Below are 24,031 nucleotides of genomic sequence, written 5' to 3'. Positions count from 1 at the left end.
ATTGTTAGTGACTCTGCTTACTTCATTTATTTATTGCAAAACTTTGAAACAGCCTTTATTAAGTGCACTCTTGAGCCCATCCTGTAGGCCCCTTTTCTTTGATTTCAGCAATTCCTGGATCAATGAACACATCCTGTTTTTATCACACATATTCAGACCCACAGCTCGCTGTCTTGCCCACTGGCTTATGGCAATGATCAAGCAGATTTGCACATCAAGACATCACTGTTTGACCAAGCCACCCAATCACATCAATTTTTCCACAAAAATTGGAGAAATTTATCCCAATATTTTCAGTTGAGACTAGCTAAACAAATTATCCTGCAATGCCCAGATTGCCAGCTCACAGGCATGTCCCCTCCTTCAACAGGTGTTAACCCTAATCAATTATGACAAACACATCCCTGAATTTGGAAAACTAAGATATGTACATGTATCTGTTGATACCAATTCCCACCTAATTAGTGCTCAAGCTCTTTCTAGAGAGTCCTCCCGATATGTCATTAAACATCTTAACCTTTGCATTTATGGGGCAGCCCACAAAGATTAAAACTAATAATGGTCTGCCTTACACCAGCTCCCAATTTCAACAATTTTGTCATACATAGAACATCCAACATTACACAGGTATCCCATATTGAGAGGTGAAGCCAACTGGGCTTCTGGATCAGGTGGGAACTTGGAGAACTTTTCTGTCTAGCTAAAGGTTTGTAAATGCACCAATCAGCAGGATGTGGGTAGGGCCAAATAAGGGAAAAAAGCTGGCCACCCGAGCCAGCAGCATCAACCAGCTTGGGTTCCCTACCATGCTGTGGAAGCTTTGTTCTTTCACTCTTCACAATAAATCTTGCTGCTGCTCACTCTTTGGGTCTGCACTACCTTTATGAGCTGTAACACTCACTGCGAAGGTATGCACCTTCACTACTGAAGTCAGCGAGACCACGAACCCATGGAAGGAACGAACAACTCTGGACACACCACCTTTAAGAGCTGTGATACTCACTGCAAAGGTCTGCAGCTTCACTCCTGAAGCCAGCGAGACCATGAACCCACCAGAAGGAATAAACTCTGGACACATCTGAACATCTGAAGGAATAAACTCCGGACAGACCATCTTTAAGAACTGTAACACTCACTGCGAGGGTCCATGGCTTCAGTCTTGAAGTCAGCAAGACCAAGAACCCACCAGAAGGAATCAATTCTGGACACATTTGGCAACCACGAAGGGACAATCACCAAGTGTTGAGTACCATTGGACCTGTTTTACTGTCCTATTTTTCCTTAGAATCTGGGGGCTAAATACCAGGCACCTGTTGGCCAGTTAAAAGCAATTAGCACAGCCACTGGACTGAAGACACAGGTGTCAGGCTTCCTGGGAAATGGCTCTCTAACAATCTCCGACTCTTCGGAGTTGGGAGCATTGGTTTGCCTGGAACCAGCTTCCACTTTTCCTGTGCACTGGGGCTGAGCCAAGGGTCGACAGAGAGGAAAGTCATTCAGCTCCGGGGTCTCAACAACAAGTTGTTTGACCCTGCGGCCATGAACAGAACTCTCAAAGTCATGTCGCCCAAGTAAGACTCGCCCATCTATCCTGACCCTTGCCTCCTGGGTCCTAATGCCTGTCAAACTTCCTCTCACCTCTCTTCTCTGAGGCTAGTCCCACTTCTAAAAACCACTCCCTGTCTCTGGTGCTTTTCTAGTTTCTCCCATAAGAATGATTTCTAGTATAAACTCCAGGACTCTGTTACCTTCTTTAGGCACCCAGTCTCACCAATCAGAAAGACATAATTTTTGCCCATAGCCCCATCACAGCGGGGACTATCTAGAGTTTCAGGATCCCTCCTCAGACAAGCAGGCCTAACAAAAGCTATTCCTGAAGCTGGGATATGGGGAGCCTCAGAAATTGTATCCTTCCTATTCAAGTGGTGTCACTCTTCCAACCCTGGAGATCCTTTTCTTCCCTCAGGGTATAGCCCTTCACTTCATTTTTGGGGCATAACATCTTTTAGGACATGTGTAAAGTCCCAATACTAACAAGAGAATGCTTAGGACTCTAAGAGGTTTTCAAGAATGTGTTGGTAAGGGCCACTAAATCCGACCTTCCTTGGTCCTCCTTGTGGTCTAGGAGGAAAACTAGTGTTTCTGCTGCCACGTTGGTGAGCGTAACTATTCCGATCAGCAGGATCCAGGGACTGTTGTGGGTTCTTGGGCAAGAGGTGTTTCTGCTGCTGTGTCGGTGAGCACAACTATTCCAATCAGCAGGGTCCAGGGACCGCTGTGGGTTCTTGGGCCGGAGAGAAACAAACCAAAACCATGGGTGGTTTTGTCTTTCAGATGGGAAACACTCAGGCATCAATAGGCTCACTCTTGAAATGCATCCTAAACCGTTGGGACCAATTTGACCTGCAAACCCTGAAAAAGAGGTGGCTTATTTTTTTATGCACTATGGCTTGGCCCTAATATTCTCTCTCTGATGGGGAAAAATGGCCACCTGAGGGAAGTACAAATTACAATACTATCCTGCAGCTTGACCTTTTCTGTAAGAGGGAAGGCAAATGGAGTGAAATACCTTATGTCCAAGCTTTCTATTCATTGAAGAATACACAGCTATGTAAAGCTTGTAATTTACATCCCACAGGAGGACCTTTCAGCTTACCCCCACATCCTAGCCTCCCTATAGCTCCCCTTCCTATTAATGATAAGCCTCCTCTAATTTCCCCTGCCCACAAAGGAAAAAGCAAAGAAATCTCCAAAGGACCACAAAAACCCCAGGGCTATCAGTTATGTCCCCTTCGAGCTGTAGGGGGAGGGGAATTTGGCCCAACCCGGGGACATGTCCCCTTCTCTCTCTCTGATTTAAAGTAGATCGAGGCAGACCTGGAGAAGTTTTCAGATAATCCTGATAGGTACATAGATGTCCTACAGGGTCTAGGGCAAACCTTCAATCTCACTTGGAGAGATGTCATGCTATTGTTAGATCAAACCCTGGCCTTTAATGAAAAGAATGCAGCTTTAGCTGCAGTCTGAGAGTTTTGAGATAGAATGACAGCCGAAGAAAGGGACAAATTCCCTACAGCAAGCTGTCCCCTGTATGGATCCCCTCTGGGACCTTGACTCAGATCATGGGGACTGGAGTCATAAACATCTGTTGACTTGTGTTCTAGAAGGACTAAGGAGAATTAGGAAAGAGCCCATGAATTATTCAATGATGTCTACCATAACTCAGGCAAAGAAAGAAAATCCTTCTGCCTTCCTTGAGCAGCTATGAGAGGCCTTAAGAAAATATACTTCCTGGTCACCTGACTCACTAGAGGGTCAATTGATTCTAAAAGATAACTTTATTACCCAATCAATCAGCTGCAGATATCAGGAGAAAGCTCCAAAAGAAAGCCCTGGGCCCTGAACAAAATCTGGAGGCATTAGTAAACCTGGCAACCTCGGTGTTCTATAATAGGGACCAAGAGGAACAGGCCCAAAAGGAAAAGTCAGATCAGAGAAAGGCTGCAGCCTTAGTCATGGCCCTCAGACAGACAAACCTTGGTGGTTCAGAGAGGACAGAAAATGGAGCAGGCTAATCACCTGGTGGGGCTTTTTATCAGTGTGGTTTACAAGGACACTTTAAAAAAGATTGTCCAACAAGAAACAAGCCACCCCCTCGTCCATGTCTGCTATGCAATCACTGGAAGGCATACTAACCCAGAGTGCAATGCTTCTCTGGGTCAGAAGCCCCCAACCAGATGATCCAACAACAGGACTGAGGGTGCCTGAGGCAAGCGCCAGCTCATGTCATCACCCTCACTGAGCCCTGGGTACACTTAATCATTGAGGGCCAGGAAATTGACTTCCTCCTGGCCACTGGCACAGCCTTCTCAGGGTTAATCTCCTGTCCTGTATGACTGTCCTCAAGGTCCGTTACCATCTGAGGAATCATGGGACAGCCTGTAACCAGGTATTTCTCCCACCTCCTCAGTTGTAACTGGGAGACTTTGCTCTTTTCACATGCCTTTCTTGTTATGCCTGAAAGTCTCACACCCTTATTAGGGATATATTAGCCAAAGCTGGAGCTATTCTCTATATGAATATGGGGAACAAGTTACCCATTTGTTGTCCCCTACTTGAGGAGGGAATCAACCCTGAAGTCTAGGCATTGGAAGGACAACTTGGAAGGGAAGAAAATGCCTGCCCAGTCCAAATCAGGCTAAACGACCTCACCACTTTTCCTTATCAAAGGCGATATCCCTTAAGGCCTGAAGCTCATAAGGGATTATGGGATATTGTTAAACATTTAAAAGCTCAAGGCTTAGTAAGGAAATGCAGCAGTCCCTGCAACACTCCAATTCTAGGAGTACAAAAACAAGTCAGTGGAGACTAGTGCAAGATCTTAAACTCATCAATGAGGCAGTAATTCCTCTATATTCAGTTGTACCCAACTCCTATACCCTGCTCTCTCAAATAAATACCTTAGGAAGCAGAATGGTTCACTGTTCTGGACCTCAAGGATACCATCTTCTGTATTCCCCTGCATCTGATTCTCAGTTTCTCTTTGCCTTTGAGGATCCCACAGACCACACGTCCCAAGTTACATGGACGATCTTACCCCAAGGGTTTAGGGATAGCCCTCACCTGTTTGGTCAGGCACTGGCCCAAGATCTAGGCCACTTCTCAAGTCCAGACTCTCTGATCCTTCAGTATGTGGATGATTTACTTTTGGCTACCAGTTTGGAAGCCTCATGCCAACAGGCTACTCTAGGTCTCTTGAACTTTCTAACTAATCAAAGGTATAAGGTATCTAGGTCAAAGGCCCAGCTTTGCCTACAGCAGGTCAAATATCTAGGCCTAATCTTAGAGGAACCAGAGCCCTCAGCAAGGAATGAATACAGCCTATACTGGCTTATCCTCATCCTAAGACATTAAAACAGTTGTGGGGGTTCCTTGGAATCACTGGCTTTTGCAAACTATGGATCCCTGGATACAGCAAGATAGCCAGGCCCCTCTATACTCTAATCAAGGAGACCCAGAGGGCAAATACTCATCTAGTAGAATGGGAACCAGGGGCAGAAACAGCCTTCAAAACCTTAAAGTAGGCCCTAGTACGAGCACCAGCTTTAAGCCTTCCCACAGGACAAAACTTCTCTTTATACGTCACAGAGAGAGCAGGGATAGCTCTTGGAGTCCTTACTCAGACTCATGGGACAACCCCACAACCAGTGGCATACCTAAGTAAGGAAATTTATGTAGTGGCAAAAGGCTGACCTTTCTGTTTAAGGGTGGTTGTGGTTGTGGCTGTCTTAGTGTCAGAGGCTATCAAAATAATACAAGGAAAGGATCTCACTGTCTGGACTACTCATGATGTAAACGGCATACTAGGCGCCAAAGGAAGTTTATGGCTATCGGACAACCACCTACTTAGATACCAGGCACTACACCATGAGGGACTGCTGCTTCAAATATGTATGTGTGTGGGCCTAAACCCTGCCCCTTTTATCCCAGAGGATGGGGAACCAATTGAGCATGAATACCAACAAATTATAGTCCAGACTTATGCCGCCCGAGATGATCTCTTAGAAGCCCCCTTCTAGCTAATCCTGACCTTAACCTATGTACCGATGGAAGTTCATTTGTGGAGAATGGGATACGAAGGGCAGGTTATGCCATAGTAACCGTACTTGAAAGTAAGCCTCTTCCCCCAGGGACCAGTGCCCAGTTAGCAGAACTAGTGGCACTTACCCAAGCCTTAGAACTGGGAAAGGGAAAAAGAATAACTTATCTGTGTATACAGATAGCAAGTATGCTTATCTAATCCTACATGCCCATGTTGCAATATGGAAGGGAAGGGAGTTCCTAACCTCTAGGGGAACCCCCACTAAATGTCACAAGGAAATCATGGAGTTATTGCACGCACTACAAAAACCCAAGGAGGTGGCAGTCTTACACTGCCGAAACCATCAAACAGGGAAGGAAGAGGGGAGAACAGCAGCATAAGCAGGTGGCAGGGGCAGGGAAAGACCAGCAGAAAGGAGAGAGAGAAGAAGAGACAGAGAGACAAAGAGGAAGAGATAGAGAGAGAGACAAAGACAAAGAAAGAGAAATGGAAGTAGTAAAGAAAAAACAGTGTATCCTATTCCTTTAAAAGCCAAGGTAACTTTAAAACCTGTAATTGATAATTGAAGATCTTTTCTGCAACCCTGTAACACTCCAATACTGCCTTGTCAGTGTAAATAAGGGCATAGTCTGAAAGCACTGAGGCCACTGACAACCCATAGCTTTCCTATCAAAAATCCTTAACCCAACAGGTTTCCTAACAGGGGATCTAAATCTTAACTAATTACCATACAAAAGTCCGACCAGACCTAGGAGGAACTCCCTTCAGGACAGGTCGATAGATGGTTCCTCCTGGGCGATTAAGGGAAAAAAGACACAATGGGTATTAAAATTGCTTAATAATTGGTCTGCTCAAACATGCCAGCTGTTTGCACTCAGTCAAACCTTAAAGAACTTATAGAATCAGGAAGGAGCCATCTATACCAATTCTAAGTTAATATGGACTGAACAAGGTCTTATTAATAGCAAAGAATAATAATTGAAATCCCAAACTTACAAGGTTTTCAACAAAAGTAAAGTTTGCTGAAAGTTAACAGGGTAACATATATTATCCTAACTTCTAATCTTATGGAAATCAGATCCTATCAGTACCCCTCAAAGCTCAAGTCTGTCAGCACAGGGCCATACAACTAATACCCCTACTTATAGTGTTAGGAATGGCTACTGCTACAGAAACAGGGAGAGGAGGTTTATCTACTTCATTATCTACTACCTACCAGACACTCTCAAAGGATTTCTCAGACAGTTTGCAAGAAATAACGAAATCTATCCTTACTCTACAATCCCAAATAGACTCTATGGCAGCAGTGACTCTCCAAAACTGCTGAGGCCTAGACCTCCTCACTGCTGAGAGAGGAGGAATCTGCACCTTTCTAGGGGAAGAGTGTTGTTTTTACACTAACGAGTCAGGGATAGTACAAGATGCTGTCTGGAGTTTACAGGAAAAGGCTTCTGAAATCAGACAATGACTTTCAAACTCTTATACCAACTCTGGAGTTTGGCAACATGGCTCCTCCCCTTTCTAGGTCCCGTGGCAGCTGCCTTGCTGTTACTTGCCTTTGGGCCCTGGATTTTTAACCTTCTTGTCAAATTTGTTTCCTGTAGAATCTAGGCCATCAAGCTACAGATGGTCTTACAACTGGAACCCCAAATGAGTTCAATAACAACTTCTACTGGGGACCCCTGGACTGACCCACTGGCCCTTCCACTGGCCTAAAGAGTTCCCCTCTGGAGGACACTACAACTGCAGGACCCCTTCTTTGCCCCTATCCAGCAAGAAGTAGCTAGAGCGGTCATCAGCCAAATTCCCAACAGCAGTTGGGGTGTCCTGTTTAGAGGGGGGATTGAGAGGTGAAGCCAGCTGGGCTTCTGGATTGGGTGGGAACTTGGAGAACTTTTCTGTCTAGCTATAGGACTATAAATGCACCAATCAGCACTCTGTAAAAATGGACCAATCAGCAGGATGTGGGTGGGTCCAAATAACGGAAAAAAGCTGGCCACTGAGCCAGCAGCAGCAACCTGCTCGGGTCCCCTTCCATGCTGTGGAAGCTTTTTCTTTTGCTCTTTGCAATAAATCTTGCTGCTGCTCACTCTTTGGGTCTACACTACCTTTATGAGCTGTAACACTCACCGTTAAGGTCTGCAGCTTCACTCCTGAAGCCAGCGAAACCACAAACCCACAGGGAGGGATGAACAACTCTGGATATGCCACGTTTAAGAGCTGTAGCACTCACTGTGAAGGTCTGCAGTTTCACTCCTAAAGCCAGTGAGACCACGAACCTACCAGAAGGAAGAAACTACGGACACATCTGAACATCTGAAGGAACAAACTCCGGACTCACCATCTTTAAGAACTGTAACACTCACCTTGAGGGTCTGCAGCTTCATTCTTGAAGTCAGTGAGACCAAGAACCCACTGGAAGGAATCAATTCCAGACACAATATAACCCCCAAGGACAGGTCATAGTAGAACATGCCCATTCCACCCTTAAAAATATATTCAGAAAACAAAAAAGGGCGAATATGAGTAAGGACCCTGCAATGCTATTGGCACAAGCCTTATTTACCCTTAATTTCTTCAATTTAGATGATAAATTTCAATCGGCTATAGAGAAGCACTTTGCAAAAATCACTCAAGATATAATTAGTTTTATGGAAAGATGTAAATCGTAATCTATGGTGCGGTCCAAATGATTTGTTAATGTGGGGAAGAAGATATACTTGTGTTCACAACCCCTCAGGTCCTCTTTGGATTCCAGCACAACGCATCAAACCATACCATGGAGTGACTGGGACCAACCTGGTACCAAAAATAAAGGAAATGACCCTGTAGAACCTGCAGCCCTGGATGATGCAGCTTCCTTGGACAACACAGGCCCTGGACATTATGCTCAAGAAGAAAACTCAGGAGGCTGAGCGAATCCTGCTCTGGACACAAACACTGTTCACTCCAGATAATCTGTTCCTTGCTATGCTCTCTGTTGTACATTGTAACTCTTGTAGAGTATTGATTTTCCTTATTTTCTCACTCCAGCTGCAACCTGTACCTACTATACTCTATTAGGCCCATCTTCTAGATCCGCCTTTCTTCTGCCCTGTTACTTGGGTAGACATCCTCTTCCCAGCTTCTAACAATGTGACTGCTTGGCTATGAGGGATTAACATACCCCTTGTGGGGTTCCTCAGTAACAGCCCTATAGAACAATGTGCAAAAACACCTCTCCTGGAAAGACCCCCACTCCTGGGGGTCACTCTTTGTTTGATTCTACTCATGTGTGTCTTACTAATTCTAGGATGCAACGGTGGAACACAAGCTGTAACTGCTGCACCTGTCAAGTCTGTCACTGTGCATAGCTTTATTCTTCAATCAACAAAACCTGATGCATAAAACAGAACAGGGGGAGAAGGAGGATATCGGTCAGAGTGGTGGGAAAAACTATAGGGAAGGCAGCACGCCTTCTGAAAGGTCCAAAGGCTCTGCCTAGATTCGGGGGAGAATAGCCAAAGGCAGCTGTTCTCTGACCCTGAGGCAGACGGCAAGGAGTAGGTACAAGGGAATGTAGGGGAATATCTTGAACAGGCTTGTTTACTTGTGTTGACCAGGAACTGATCTTTGATCATCCACACACGTGATGTTCCTTGAAAGGGGAACAACAAAGGTTAATTACCCATAGATTGTGTTTACTCCAGGCTTTTGGCATCAAGCCTACACTGAATAAAAGCATGCAGCTCCAGCTTCTCGGGGTACACTTTGACCACTAGAGCCAGGCAGACCCCTAGCTGCCCTTGCACTGCATACCTGTGTCTGAGTACTCATTTCATTCATCGGTTGGCCAGGGTCTGTGAGATAGACCCAGCACAAACACATACCAAATTGTAAAGACAATCAACTCTATGAAGAAACTACATCAACTAATGGAGAAACTAACCAGGTAGGATCATAATGACATGATCAAATTCACACATAACAATATTAACTTTAAATGGAAATGAGCTAAATGCCCCAATTAAAAGACAGACTGGCAAATTGGATAGTCAAGACCCATTGGTGTGCTGTATTCAGGTGACCCATCTCACGTGCAAAGACACAGATAGGCTTAAAATAAAGGAATGGAGGAATATTTACCAAGCAAATGGAAAGAAAAAAAAAAAAAGCAGGGGTTAGAATCCTATTATCTGATAAAACAGACTTTAAACCAACAAAGGTCAAAAGAGGCAATGAAGGGCATTACATAATGGTAAAAGGATCAATGTAACAAGAAGAGCTAACCTAAATATAGAGGCTCCCAATACAGGAGCACCCAGATTCATAAAGTAAGTTCTTAGAGACCTACAAAGAGAGTTAGACTCCCACACAATAATAGTGGGAGACTTTAACACCCCATTGTCAATATTAGACAAATAAATGAGATAGAAAATTAATAAGGATATTCAGGACTTGAACTAAGCTGTGGACCAAGGAGACCTAATAGACTTGTACAAAACTCTTCACCCCAAATCAACAGAATATGTATTTTTTTTTTTTTTTTTTTTTTTTTTTGAGATGGAATCTTGCTCTGTCGCCCAGGCTGGACTGCAGTGGCACTCTCTCAGCTCACTGCAACCTGCACCTCCCGGGTTCAAGTGATTATCCTGCCTCAGCCTCCTGAGTAGCTGGGACTACAGGTACCCGGCACCACGCCCAGCTATTATTGTATTTTTGGTAGAGATGGGGTTTCACTATATTGGCTAGGCTGTTCTTGAACTACTGACCTTGTAATCCACCTGCCTCGGCCTCCCAAAGTGCTGGGATTACAGGCATGAGCCACCATGACCAGCCCAGAATATACATTCTTCTCAGCATCACATTGCATTTTTTCTAAAATTGACCACACAGAAGTAAAACACTCCTTAGCAAATGCAAAAGAATGGAAATCATAACAGTCTCTCAGACACAGTGCAATCAAAGTAGCACTCAGGATTAAGAAAGTCACTCAAAACCGCTCAACTACATGGAAACTGACAACATGCTCCTGAATGACTACTGGGTAAATAACAAAATTAAGGTAGAAATAAGTAAGTTATTTGAAACCAATGAGTTCAAAGACATAATGTACCAGAATCTCTGGCACACAGCTAAAGCTGTGTTTAGAAGGAAATTTATAGCAGTAAATGCTCACAGGAGAAAGCAGGAAAGATTTAAAACTGACATCTTAACATCACAATTAAAAGAACTAGAGAAGCAAGAGTAAACAAATTCAAAAGCTAGCAGAAGTCGAGAAATAACTAAGAGCAGAGCTGAAGGAGACAGAGACACAAAAAACTCTTTCAATCCAGGAGCTGGTTTTTTTAAAAGATCAACAAAATGGATAGATGGCTAGTCAGACTAAGAAAGAAGAAAAGAGAGAAGAATCAAATAGATGCAATAAAAAATGAGAAAGGATATCACCACCAATCCTACAGAAATACAAACCACCATCAGAGAACACTATAAACACCTCTACACAAATAAGCTAGAAAATTTAGAAGAAACAGAGAAATTCCTGGAAACGTACTCCCTCCCAAGACTTAACCAGGAAGAAGTCAAATCCCTGAATAGACCAATAACAAGTTCTGAAATTGAGACAGTAATTAATAGCCTAACAACTAAAAAAAGCCCAGGACCAGACAGATCCACAGTCGAATTCTACCAGAGGTACAAAGAGGAGCTGGTACCATTCCTTCTGAAACTATTCCAAACAATATAAAAAGAGGGACTCCTCCCTAACTCATTTTATGAGGCCACCATCATCCTGATACCAAAACCTGGCAGAGACACAACAAAGAAAAACAAATTTCAGGCCCATATCCCTGATGAACATTGATGCGAAAATCCTCAATAACATACTGGCACACCAAATCCAGCAGCACATCGAAAAGCTAATCCACCGCGATCAAGTTGGCTTCATCCCTGGGTTGAAGGGATGAAGGCGGGTTCAACATATGCAAATCAATAAACATAACCCATCACGTAAATAGAACTAATGACAAAAACCACATGATTATCTCAATAGATGCAGAAAAGGCCTTCGACAAAATTCAACACCCCTTCATGCTAAAAACTCTTAATAAACTAGATATTGATGGAATGTATCTCAAAATAATAAGAGCTCTTTATGTCAAACCCACAGCCACAGGGCTACAGCAACCAAAACAGCATGGTACTGGTACCAAAACAGATATATAGACCAATGGAACACAACTGAGGCCTCAAAAATAACACTATACATCTATAACCATCTTATCTTTGATAAGCCTGATAAAAACAATGGGGAAAGGATTCCCTACTTAATAAATGGTGCTGGGAAAACTGGATAGCCATATGCAGAAACTGAAACTGGACCCCTTCCTTACACCTTATACAAAAATTAACTCAAGATGGATTAAAGACTTAAACCTCAGACCTAAAACCAGAAAAACCCTAGAAGAAAACCTAGGCAATACCATTCAGGACACAGGCATGGGCAAAGACTTCATGACTAAAACACCGAAAGCGATGGCAACGAAAGCCAAAATTGACAAATGGGATCTAATTAAACTAAAGAGCTTCTGCACAGCAAAAGAAACTATCATCAGAGTGAACAGGCAACCACCAGAACGAGAGAAAAATTTTGAAATCTATCCATCTGACAAAGGGCTAATATCCAGAATCTACAGAAAAACTTAAACAAATTTACAAGAAAACAACAACCCCATGAAAAAGTGGGTGAAGGATATGAACAGACACTTCTCAGAAGACATTATGCGGCCAAGAAACATGAAAAAAAGCTCATCATCAGTGGTCATTAGAGAAATGCAAATCAAAACCACAATGAGATACCATCTCACACCAGTTAGAATGGCAACCATTAAAAAGTCAGGAAACAACAGATGCTGGAGAGGATGTGGAGAAACAGGAATGCTTTTACACTGTTGGTGGGACTGTAAATTAGTTCAACCATTGTGGAAGACAGTGTGGTGATTCCTCAAGGATCTAGAACCAGAAATATCATTGGACCCAGCAATCCCATTACTGGGTATATACCCAAAGGATTATAAATCATTCTATTATAAAGACACATGCGCACTTATATTTATTGCAGCACTGTTCGTAATAGCAAAGACTTGGAACCAACCCAAATGCTCATCAATGATAGACCGGATGAAGAAAATGTGGCACATATACACCATGGAATACTATGCAGCCATAAAAAAGGATGAGTTCATGTCCTTTGCAGGGTCATGGATGAACCCGGAAACTATCATTCTCAGCAAACTAACACAGAAACAGAGAACCAAACACTGAATGTTGTCATTCATAATTGGGAGTTGAACAATGAGAACACATGGACACAGGGAGGGGAACATCACACACTGGGGCGTGTTGAGGGGTTGGGGTTAGGGGAGCAATAGCATTAGGAGAAATACCTAAAGTAGATGATGGGTTGATGGGTGCAGCAAATCACCATGGCATGTGTATACCTATGTAACAAACCTGCACGGTCTGCACATGTACCCCGGAACTTAAAGTATAATTAAAAAAATAAAATTCAAATTAAAAAAAAAAGAATATGTTCTTATAAAAAAAGATTTCACATAAATAGGAGTTGAGGTATTGCTCCTCACAAGAGGGCATTAGCTGTGGGGGTCTGCCTGCAGACCCTGACCCCAGTGATGGATGAATAAAATGTACACTGACACACAGATATTATCTTTTGCCAGTCCTGCTGAGTGTCTGACCATCAACACGCCAAGAGAGGTTTGTCACTGTGGCCAGCCCTGATCAGGAGGGAGACTCACATTTATTAGTTAACAAAAGCTTGAGTCAATGCCATTAGAGGGTAATTGTCATTGTGGACGTCTGGAGTAAAAAGCACATATCAAAGGTTGAGACCACACGGGTAAACAAGCTAACTAGATAACTTCCTCATATCCCATTGTTTACTACTCTACTCTATTTAACTAAAGGTAATGGGACCAGACCGCCTTCCGCCAGGTCTATTACCCAAGTCATGTGAAAACCTTCAGGCCTTCCAAAAGGGTTTTGCGGCTATCATAACTAATATTTTTCCCACCAGACTGATCAAATCTCAACAAGGAATTGTCTGTTTCTTTAAATTTTGAGAAAACTCATAATTAAAGCCATTTAAGTTTTAGTTTGTGTGCATGTGTGAGTATGTATTTCACAGGTTTGAAAATAGTTACATAATCTATGGTGTAGGTTTTTCATTACTCTTGATAAAATATAATAACCTTTTAAATTATCTTCATTAACATTTTCACTTTTGTTAGAAAAAACTATTCACAGAATTATATTCTATTTTCCAAACTTTATTCTATTTATAGTAATGACGACTTTGCTTTTTATTCTTCTTCACTGATTTTACCATGAGCTGGTCTATTTTGTCAGTTTGCTCTAAAAACAATCTATTGGTTTTGTTGATTATTTATTTTCAATCTCATTGAATTTATACTCATGCATGTTGCTGGCATTCCATTTCCTTTTTCCTTTTCTTAAAAATTTACTCAGTTGAACGCTTAGTTCATTTTTAACTTTTCTCCCTTCTATAGAAACGTTCAAAGCTTCAAGGTCTCCTCTAGGTACTTCTTTGCTGCATCCCATATAACATTTGCTATATGATGCTTTAGAAGTATGGTTTTACACTTCCAAAGTGTGCGTGTGGAGATCTGTCATTGTTTTATTGATTCCTAATTTTATTTCCTTGTCATTTTGGAATGAATACTTTTCTTTCTTGCCGTGGGAATTATTTTATTCATTGTAACTTTTGACCTTTCTTTATTCTTTACTTATCCTGTCCTAGCATATGGAATGTTTTACTTAGTTGATAAATTTAGAAAGATTAAATTGACAGAGCAGGTAATTCTGTCTAATTCTTGGGCTAAGTCATCTAGCCCATTTGGTTTTTACTGCAAGTATTCTTTTCCAACACTTTAAGCTTTTGTCTCCAACTTTTTCATAAGAAAGGTGATATTTTGTCTCCTGCTTGTTGCTATGTCATATTACTTATTTCAGAACATAAGCAGAATTCAGAGTTGTTTGTTGAACCCCACACCCTCTACCAGATAGCATTTCTTTTGTTTTCCTTGAGTCTTCGCATGTTGTTTCCAAACTGACATTTAATGCTGTGATTCTTGAAGATGTCATATATTGCTTACACTGAGTGAATGATTCTATGTGTGCATACATTCACACATAGATGTTTATATATGTTCTAAGTAATATTTAAACTCAATTTTTACCAATAATTTGATTTATCCATTTGAAAAAACATAGTAAAATCTCTCACTTTGCTGTGAACTTGTCATTTTAATTTAATTCTGTCATTTGATTTAAATAAATTGAAGATATTGTTAGACTCCTACCTGACCATAATTGTTATAAGTGTAAAAATAATGTGCTTCTAATTATCTCAGCCTTCTTGAGCTCATAAAACTGGGAAACATTTTTGCAAAACTCACATCTTATTTATGAAGGGTGGCAGGATTTTCCGTCTTCCCAATCTTTAGAATTCAGAATCTTCCCCTTACTTTAGTCCTCAGCCTCAAGTGACATCGTAGTAAATTTTTAAATTATTTATTTATTTATTTTTGAGACGGAATTTCGCTCTTGTTGCCCAGGCTGGAGGGCAATGGCACAATCTCGGCTCACTGCAGCCTCTGCCTCCTGGGATCAAGTGATTCTCCTGCCTCAGCCTCCTGAGTAGCTGGGATTACAGGAGCCTGACACCATGCCTGGCTAATTATTATTATTTTTTTTGGTACAGTTGGGGTTTGGCCACATTGGCCAGGCTGGTCTCACAATTCCTGGCCTCAGGTGATCCGCCTGCCTTGGCCTCCCAAAGTGTTGGGATTATAGGCATGAGCCACTGCACCTGGTCAAATTTATTTTAACAGACTATTTTTAAAAATCTTATGCTGCGCTTAAGATAGAGTATATGAATGGTAGCACTCACCATCACATGGTTTTGTTTCTAACGTCTGCTCTGGGCACAGATGCTGATTCTCTAGTTCTTGTATAATCACTGCTCTGGATCGGACCTGTATTCCACCAAAGCCTAGATCCTCACCATTCACACAGGTCAGCTGACACAGGCTCCAGGAAGACCAGTCCTTCAAATAACAGTCACCTGTAAAACACAGGTTTGTAATTTACACCCATATCCACAGAGAAAAGCCAGCCCGATAATCATTTTAATTCCAACCCCAGTGGGCAATGTTTTTAGGTATCCCAGCCATACATAATATTTATAAGATTTAAATAGGTATTTAATATTTATAAATTTGTAATTGTATAACTTTGTATATATATTGTTATTTTCTGTATGGCTATTACTGGTCTATGTGTTGCTTAATGATATCAAAGGTAAACTGTGGCTGACAGGAGCTCATCCACTATAATTAATCTCTTCTTAGGATACAAAAAACATTTGATCAAAACCTACTACCACTCTTGTCATTATCATAGTAAAGCGGTTTATTACACAGGAGGTACACTCAAAGAGAGCCTAAATATAAACAGACTTTGTCTTCTAGGTATTCACAATTTTCAAAAAGTTTGAAGTCCAAGGCTCACAAAGCTGGTTTTATGTTTCATTCCTATTTCTTCCCAGAAGAGTGGAGGTGAAAGAGGCAATCGAGCAGTCGCAGTACTGGAAATAATGCCCACTATTTCCTCTGATCTACATCTTCAATCAACTTCTCTTTAAAATATTTTACTGAAGGACAACAAATATGTAAAATGATCACATATCATAGCTGCACAGATAGCTGAATTTTGACAATCTGATTATCTAACCATGTGATCAACACCCAAATCAAAGAACAAAACATTCCCAGGATCTCAAAACCCTCCCTTGTGTAATATATGAAATCATACCATATGTACTTCTTTGTGTCTGGCTTCTTTCTCTCATTTATGTTTGTGAGATCCATCATACATTTATGAAGTTCTAATTTCTTCATTCTTACTACTTTCCATCATGTGAATATATCACAATTTAGATATCCATTCTACTATTGGTGGACATGTGGGGAGTTGTAAATTTTTCCTATCATGTTATTGCAAACATTTCAGCACAAGTCTTTTGATGAACTTATATATGCATTTCTGTTGGGTATGTACCTCGGAGTGCAATTGCTGGGCCATAGTGCATGCATGCTTCCAAAAAATCTTTAGCCATTTTAAGAACAGAAAAGATTTATGAAATACACCCTTTCCATTAACCCATCCATTCTTCAGAGTGACTGCTTAGTGATACTCTTCAGAGTACACAGTCAATTATGATAGACACAAATTCACAAAGGTTTCTTATCACTTATTTATTCTAGCCAGGTCATATGAATAATTCATATTGTCTTATATTATGCTGAAGGTGACTGGTATTAGCATAAAGTTGCCTGGAGATCTGATTAATGGAAAAACTTCTTGTGTCATGCCTAAGAAGTCCTGGTAAGACACGAATTATTGACTAACATATATACACATAATAGTAAAATGGAGTGATTTTTGTAGGCCTTTATTAAAGAATGTAATTGGTACTCCTGAAGTACAGAAAGTTCTAGTAAATTTTGGAAATGCAAAGGAAAAAGAAACTAGAAAGAATTTCTAAGTAGTCTGAAAAAGTTTTAGAAACACTTTTATTTCCTAGGAAATGTCACTTTGTGATTACTCAGTTTTTAATTATGTAGGAAAACTGCTAAAGTTCAAAAAATTCCTGTCAACATGAATGTAATAAAATTTCACCTCGGTGATTGAAAATTACATGGAAAAGAAACATACCTTTTACCAATAGGCTTTATCTTTGTGGCAATCCACATTTAGCATCATTTATTTTGCAACAAAACGTAATAAATCTTTTAATGATAGTTTGTGAGTTATGTAATTATCACCCCTAAGTAATACATGTCAGGCTTTAAAGATGTAATAACAGTAAATGAGAGTGAGATACTCCCTTGTTCCAAGCATACTTTTCTATTTTGACCATGTAAACCATTGTAATAACAATAAAATTACCCTATGCCTGCCAAAGATATGACAATTAAACACATGAAATGTATTTCCTAATTCAGTGTTCTACTCTTTAAAGCTTATTAGTTCACATATTGCTAGCTTTCAAAACCCATCATTAGAGAAAACTAGCAAGAGAGGAACTGAAATGAATAGATTGTAATTTAGAAGAGCAGCCTCTTAGATTTGCAATTACTTTAATTAAAACAATGTGTTTGCTCTGTTCTATGTTATCATGGGATCCTGTAATTTTCCTTCACATCATTTACCACAGATTATAATCTTATGTTTATTTACGTCACTATTAGATTAGCAATTGTTCCCTCCCATTAGAAAGTAAGCTGTACAAGGACAGGGTCTGTTGGTCTTCACTGTATCTCTCGCCTCAAGTCCAGGGCCTGACCTGTAATTAACAGTCAAATGAGTGAGTGAGTGTGCTGCAGGAAGTATATAATGAAATCACGTGGGGAGTATCCATAGTAAGGCATGCACCACTGTCTGACAAGGATGCCCGTTCTGCTCAATGGTGTGGATGTCCTTGACCCTGCCTGGAGCTGTCACCTGCTGCCACAGCCTCAGGCTGGGTCTACAGTGAAGTGAAATGATTTTATTAAATTGAACTGTGTGTGAGATCTTAAATGGTATCAGACTAGTTTCAGCAGCAGGAAATGAAAGAGGGGAATTGCTGGATCAGCAAAAGGTTGTTGGCAGGTGTAGGAATATCTGAACAGCAACACTTTGCCCGGCTTTAGAAAGTCAGATTTTCTGTTACTTTAAGTTTTATTCTTTTTTTTTTTATTGTGATAAGACCACGTAACATGAGATCTACCCACTTAACACATTTTTAGGTATACAATACAGTATTGTTAACTACAGGCACTATGTCTTACAATGGAGCTCTAGAACTTACCTTGCATAGCTGAACCTTTACACTTATTGAGAAACAGCTGCTATTCAGATTTTTGGTTTTTAAAAATAGTTCAATTCTTGACCTGAAGTAGATGAAAATATCCATGTGTGCAAAGATCAATACAGTAGTTGGATATTCTCAGAGTCTAGGGGGTTTGTCCTCAAAATAACCCCTATCAGGGTTATTTTATTTACTGTTTAATTTCATTCAGTTCATCTTAAACTATACCCTACCATTTTTATCATCTCAAATGATTTTTTTGTTTTACAAAGGAATAAGTAACTCGATGAGTGAATAAATAGCTAAAACATGTCAGTTTTTCCAGGTTTTAGGGACTCCATCCCATTTACAAATTTTTGTTAATACATGTTATCCACTTTTAAAATTTCTTAAATCACATCATTTTATATAGAAAATGTGTTTTATGCCCCATTATTTTTGCCAAATTCTTAATTTTTAACATTTCGAGGTCAGATTCAAAACAAAATATTGTAAAAGAGATACAATTTTTAAATCATAATTATAAGCAAATTGGGAGAACACAAATTTTCCACCTGGGGATAAAATATAGGTAATTCATTTTCTATCTGTTCATTTCCAGTCCACTAATAAATTGTTGCCCCTATCTATATCTTTTTTAAGGATGGGTTTTCTGGCATATTTTGACATTAAATTTCCTCTACAATTCTCTGCATCAAGCCCAAATTCATAAATATTAGCTTATCACTGTCTGCCATTTTTTCCATACTATTTGATATACAAAATTTTCTTTCTACATTTACTGCATGCACCCATTGTGTCTAACATTGAATCTGAAAAATATCTTTCAACAGTTTCCACCATACTGCTATTTTGTCTTCCAGTTGTAGATAATCTGTTTTTTTCTTACTGAAGACTTTACTACTTATTTTTCTATATTTTATGTTTTAACTACATTTATCTAGGTATGAGTTTGTTGTTCATTCTACCCTGGACCCAGGGTAAGCTGTTATTATGAGGACTTAATCTGTTTTTAGCCATTATGTGTTTAAACATTGGCCTCTCTTTCCCTATTCTCTTCTGGAAATCCCGAATAGGTTATGTTTTGTCTTTATTTTCTCAACGTTTATTTCATACCTTTTCTGTGGAGCATGGGCTTAAGGCCTTAATTACCATCTCCTGCAGATGTTAAAACTCCAGAGGGTGTTAAGAGAGGCCACATGAGAGACCTGGACTTCACCCCTACTTGGCAGTAATGAGACAGTGCCCTGTTCCCCACAGGCATAGTGTTGAGCTGTTGGCATAGATATTACTGAATAAGAAGACTGTTGACATCCTGTAACTTATATTTTATATGCAACCCCTTCATGGCCCTTGTCCTAGGAAAAAAAAATCAGAATATGAATTCTCTTTTGCCGTGGTTACCTGGGCAAGGCTCGGTGCAGGTTTCCTCCAGAACCATGTTTTTATTACCATCTATAATGAGTTCAATGTCAGCACAGAATTCCTCATCCACCACTTTGCTGAAATCATCTGCTGACCCATCACTTACTATACAAGAAACGTTCCTTGTTCTGGTCCCTTCTCCACACTGGGCCTCCTGGAATGGAGGAAGAAATAACTCATTAGAAAAAGAGAAATACTTCATTAGAGAGTTCATCACTTAGTTATCTCTGCACCATTGACTTTGATTTATGAACATTTAGAGAAGCATTTGAAACCCTAGGAAAGAAGCCCTATAGGGCACTAGCAATAAAGCATACATTGAACAATTTATTTGTTTTCTAGCTAAAGACAGGAAAATAAATTTTCATTAAAATGAATCAGTCTTCAAATGATTAAAAAATACAGGGCAGGGAGTTATCAAAACTAATTAAATGGTTATAAAATGGCAAGGCACATAAAAATTTTAAGAAGCTTGTCATCTGTGAGCTCTGAAAAATATTTCTAACACATTATTTTTGTCTGTTTTTCTGCAGATAAATTCTCTGCAGATAAAGAGTACACAATTCCTTACAACTTCTTGAGATTTGATACCTGCACTTGGCATGGAGACCACTGGCCATATTGCCACTGATAACAAGGCTTCACTGGGCAGGGTTTGGACTGGTCCATCAGCGAAGGGCATGGTCTTCCATCCCCTTGAAAGGGCTGTGTCACTGTTCGTCTTCGGATCATTTTTCCTTTAAGAGATACAAAGTGATGCAACTTTAATATATGTTATGGTTTTGCAAGCATATATGTCATTGGGAGAAGGCATCACAGTGGTATCTCCTGAGGCGATCCAGGAACAAGTAAGGCTTAGATGTTTTGGAAAGAAAGACAACCAATCCAACCTTTCTGAAGATTATCTGATATGTGTTAAAGCAAGAGGGATTTTTTATTTCATATTCCTTGACCATTAGCCTAATATGAGTTATGGTACAAACAAACCTGTGAGGCCACATGTTTGAGAGCATTCTGACCAAGGAGACCAATCAGAAAGCTGACAGTTCACAGGGCATTCCACCATGCAGGACGTGTTCATCTGCCAGTTCTTCTCCAGGCCAAGCTGGAAGAACAGAGGTAGATCAGGATGTTATATTGTCAATTGGGGGAGGGAGCCAGAGAACGAGGTGACAAGAGAGAAGAGAGGGAGGGAGAAAAAGCAAGCCACGTAACAGAATAAAATGGTACCTGGAGGACAAACATCCAAACTATTAAAAGTATAAAGTGGTTTGACCTAGGCGATTGGAAGTTAGGGGTACAGGATGAAAGAAGGGGCCCACATAATCTATACTTACGTATTGTTTGTTTTCAATAGGCAATGAAAAAAAGTAGATTTAACCTCCAAATTGATTGAATTTCCCAAAATGAGGAACAAATAAATATAAGCAAAAATACTTTTCATTAGGTAAAAACTAATAATATCATCAATATTTTGATCTACAACTATATCTTAGGGATATTATTTATTTTTACGTATCTTAAACTAAAAAGCAAAAGGAAAAGGTTCTAAACATAAATTGATAGTCAAAACTAATGATATCATGTATTGAAATAATATATCAGCTATCTTTTAAGAAAATATGGGTCACCAAAGTTTTTTGCGATTATGAATATTTTATGTGCATTTTTTAAAACAAAGATTTTTCACTTCTAAAACTCAACTGTGGTATAATTCAGTTACTTTGGTGTCAAACCTTCTCATCAGATAATAATGTTGTGCCATTTTATTGGCATTTGGGTTCCATTACTTATTTAAATATTCTGCCTTAAAAATATAAGATGATGTTTCAAATTCTTCTACTGTATATTCCAATATTTAAAATGTCTATGGTACAAAGTAGCATTGAAATAGGAAAATGTCGGCTGGATGCAGTGGCTCACACCTGTCATCCCAGCACTTTGGGAGACTGAGGTGGGTGGATCACCTCAGAGCATGCTGGCCAACATGGTGAAACTTCACCTCTGCCAAAAAAAAATATAAAAATTTGCTGGGATTGGTGGTGCATGACTGTAGTCCCAGCTACTTGGGAGGCTGAGGCAGGAGACTTGCTTGAACCTAGGATGTGGAGGCTGCAGTGAGCTGAGATAGTGCCACTGCACTCCAGGCTGGGCAACAGAGCAAGACTCTCTCCAAAAAAAAAAAAAAAAAAAAAAAAAGAAAAAAAAGAAAAAGAAATAGGAAAATGTAAGAGCTTGTTAGGAGAATATAAATTTTTAAAACTAGTAATTCTTAGAATTTCCAAGATCTTTTTTATTTCTGCATGAAAGAGAAGTTAATGTTTTCTAATTTATACAGCAAATAATGGCAAAATTTGTTTTGAAACATTATGTTGTGTTTCAAGTATAGCTCTTAGCTCTAAGTTATCCACTGAGAGAGGATCAGATCATAGCTTTGTGTAATACATCTCTCTGCAGGCGCTCCCATTATATTCTACACCAGTAATACCTAACAGAGCTGAGTGGTATGAAAACTTTTACCACATCACTCAGCTGAAGCCTCATAAAGCCTCTTAAAAGTCATGGGAGGTTGGAGATAGGAATCTTGAGGTGATATGATAAAAATAATGTGTTACATTTAAGGTAAATAAGAGTTTCATGGGGAAAGTTTGAATCACAGGATTCAATTATTATTGACTTACATATCCACCACTTACACATTTTAGTCCTGTACTAATTTTTTCCTTACATTGATCATATCTCTTTTTTAATTCTCTCTCTCATTTACCTAAACATCTGTCTAAATAAATTAAAAAGAAACCTATTCAAAAATCTAATAGGAAAGAAGAAACTGATTACTAGGTATCCAATGAGAAAATGTCTGAAAAACACTAAAGATAAAAATACTACATAAGTGCTCGTTAAGTTTAACTCTAATCTTCGTCTTTGTTGGATAATAATGCCATCTTCCTTTGTGGCTGTTAGAGAAGCAGCAAGCGTTACCTACTGCTGCGGCACTGAATGCAGGGTTGCACAGTCAAATTGTAAGTCCTTGAAGACAGTGTTTGCTAGAATGTTAAAACTAGGAGTCCCTAATTGCCATGCAACATTCAAATATTACAATATTTGCATGTAAGCTTAAACTTATCTAGACTCCCATATAATTAAAATTAGTTATTTCCCAGGTTTTTACTCATATTTGATGTAAGAAATCAAGAATCCAGTTTACAGCTTTGTCCTTTTATCATATGAAATAGTTTAAAATTGGTCATGTATGCTTAGGTTTCAGCTTTTGCAAAGCTCTCATTTATTTTATATTTCATTCTGACCAAGGAGTGCATTTATGTTTGCAAACAAAAAGACGTATTAATCAACTAGAAGTAGATCACAGAAAGCTCTCCAGTCAGTATATGACTATTATCTTCATTAATACTGACGCTCTTTTTTTTTTTTTTTTTTTTTTGGAGATGGAGTTTTGCTCTTGTTGCCCAGGCTTGTGTGCAATGATGCGATCTTGGCTCACGGCACCCTCTCCCTTCTGGGTTCAAGCGATTCTCTTGCCTTAGCCTACCGAGTAGCTGAGATTACAGGCATGTGCCACCACACCCAGCTATTTTTGTATTTTCAGTAGAGACGGGGTTTCTCCATGTTGGTCAGGCTGGTCTTGAACTCCTGACCTCAGGTGATCTGCCCGACTCAGCCTCCCAAAGTGCTGGGATTAGAGGCGTGAGCCACCCCACCCAGCTCAATACTGACATTATTCTTATAATGGTTATATTGCTTCAATGTTATTGGTTACAAAACTAAAATGATTCAAGTGTGAAATTTCCAATTATTCAAATTTACATAACGAATACAGTAAGTTATGTTAGAAGGTTATAGCAGGAGGCATTTATTAACAAAACAAATTTGTGTTTTCAACACATGTGGGTGCTCTGCTTTCATGAACAGAGACATAAGAAGGTTAAATCAGGTCTGTATAATAAATATATCAAATGAATTAAAGTATTTCTGTTTAGAGTTCTCCCCTAGGTATTGGAACAATTTACTGTGGGCTATAATAACCGTAGGATGTGTAGACAGAAGACATA

General features: G+C 39.8%; 1 protein-coding gene across 1 annotated transcript in view; it reads right to left on the bottom strand.

Annotated features, from left to right (window-relative positions):
• Positions 1-24,031, bottom strand: part of THSD7A (thrombospondin type 1 domain containing 7A) — a 486,308-nt gene that overhangs the window by 16,963 nt on the left and 445,314 nt on the right. Inside the window, exons 20-23 of the mRNA XM_007982032.3 lie at positions 20,949-21,066; positions 20,553-20,698; positions 19,941-20,115; positions 15,573-15,746 (exon numbers count right to left, since the gene is read on the bottom strand). Of these exons, the coding sequence (XP_007980223.3) occupies positions 15,573-15,746; positions 19,941-20,115; positions 20,553-20,698; positions 20,949-21,066 (613 nt within the window). The remainder of the gene's footprint in view (positions 1-15,572; positions 15,747-19,940; positions 20,116-20,552; positions 20,699-20,948; positions 21,067-24,031) is intronic.

This window comes from Chlorocebus sabaeus, chromosome 21 (genome assembly GCF_047675955.1).
Source record: "Chlorocebus sabaeus isolate Y175 chromosome 21, mChlSab1.0.hap1, whole genome shotgun sequence".
Classification (NCBI taxonomy): Eukaryota; Metazoa; Chordata; class Mammalia; order Primates; family Cercopithecidae; genus Chlorocebus; species Chlorocebus sabaeus.
The sequence above is the reverse complement of the archived record's forward strand: the minus strand, read 5'-3'. Positions and strand labels throughout refer to the sequence as shown.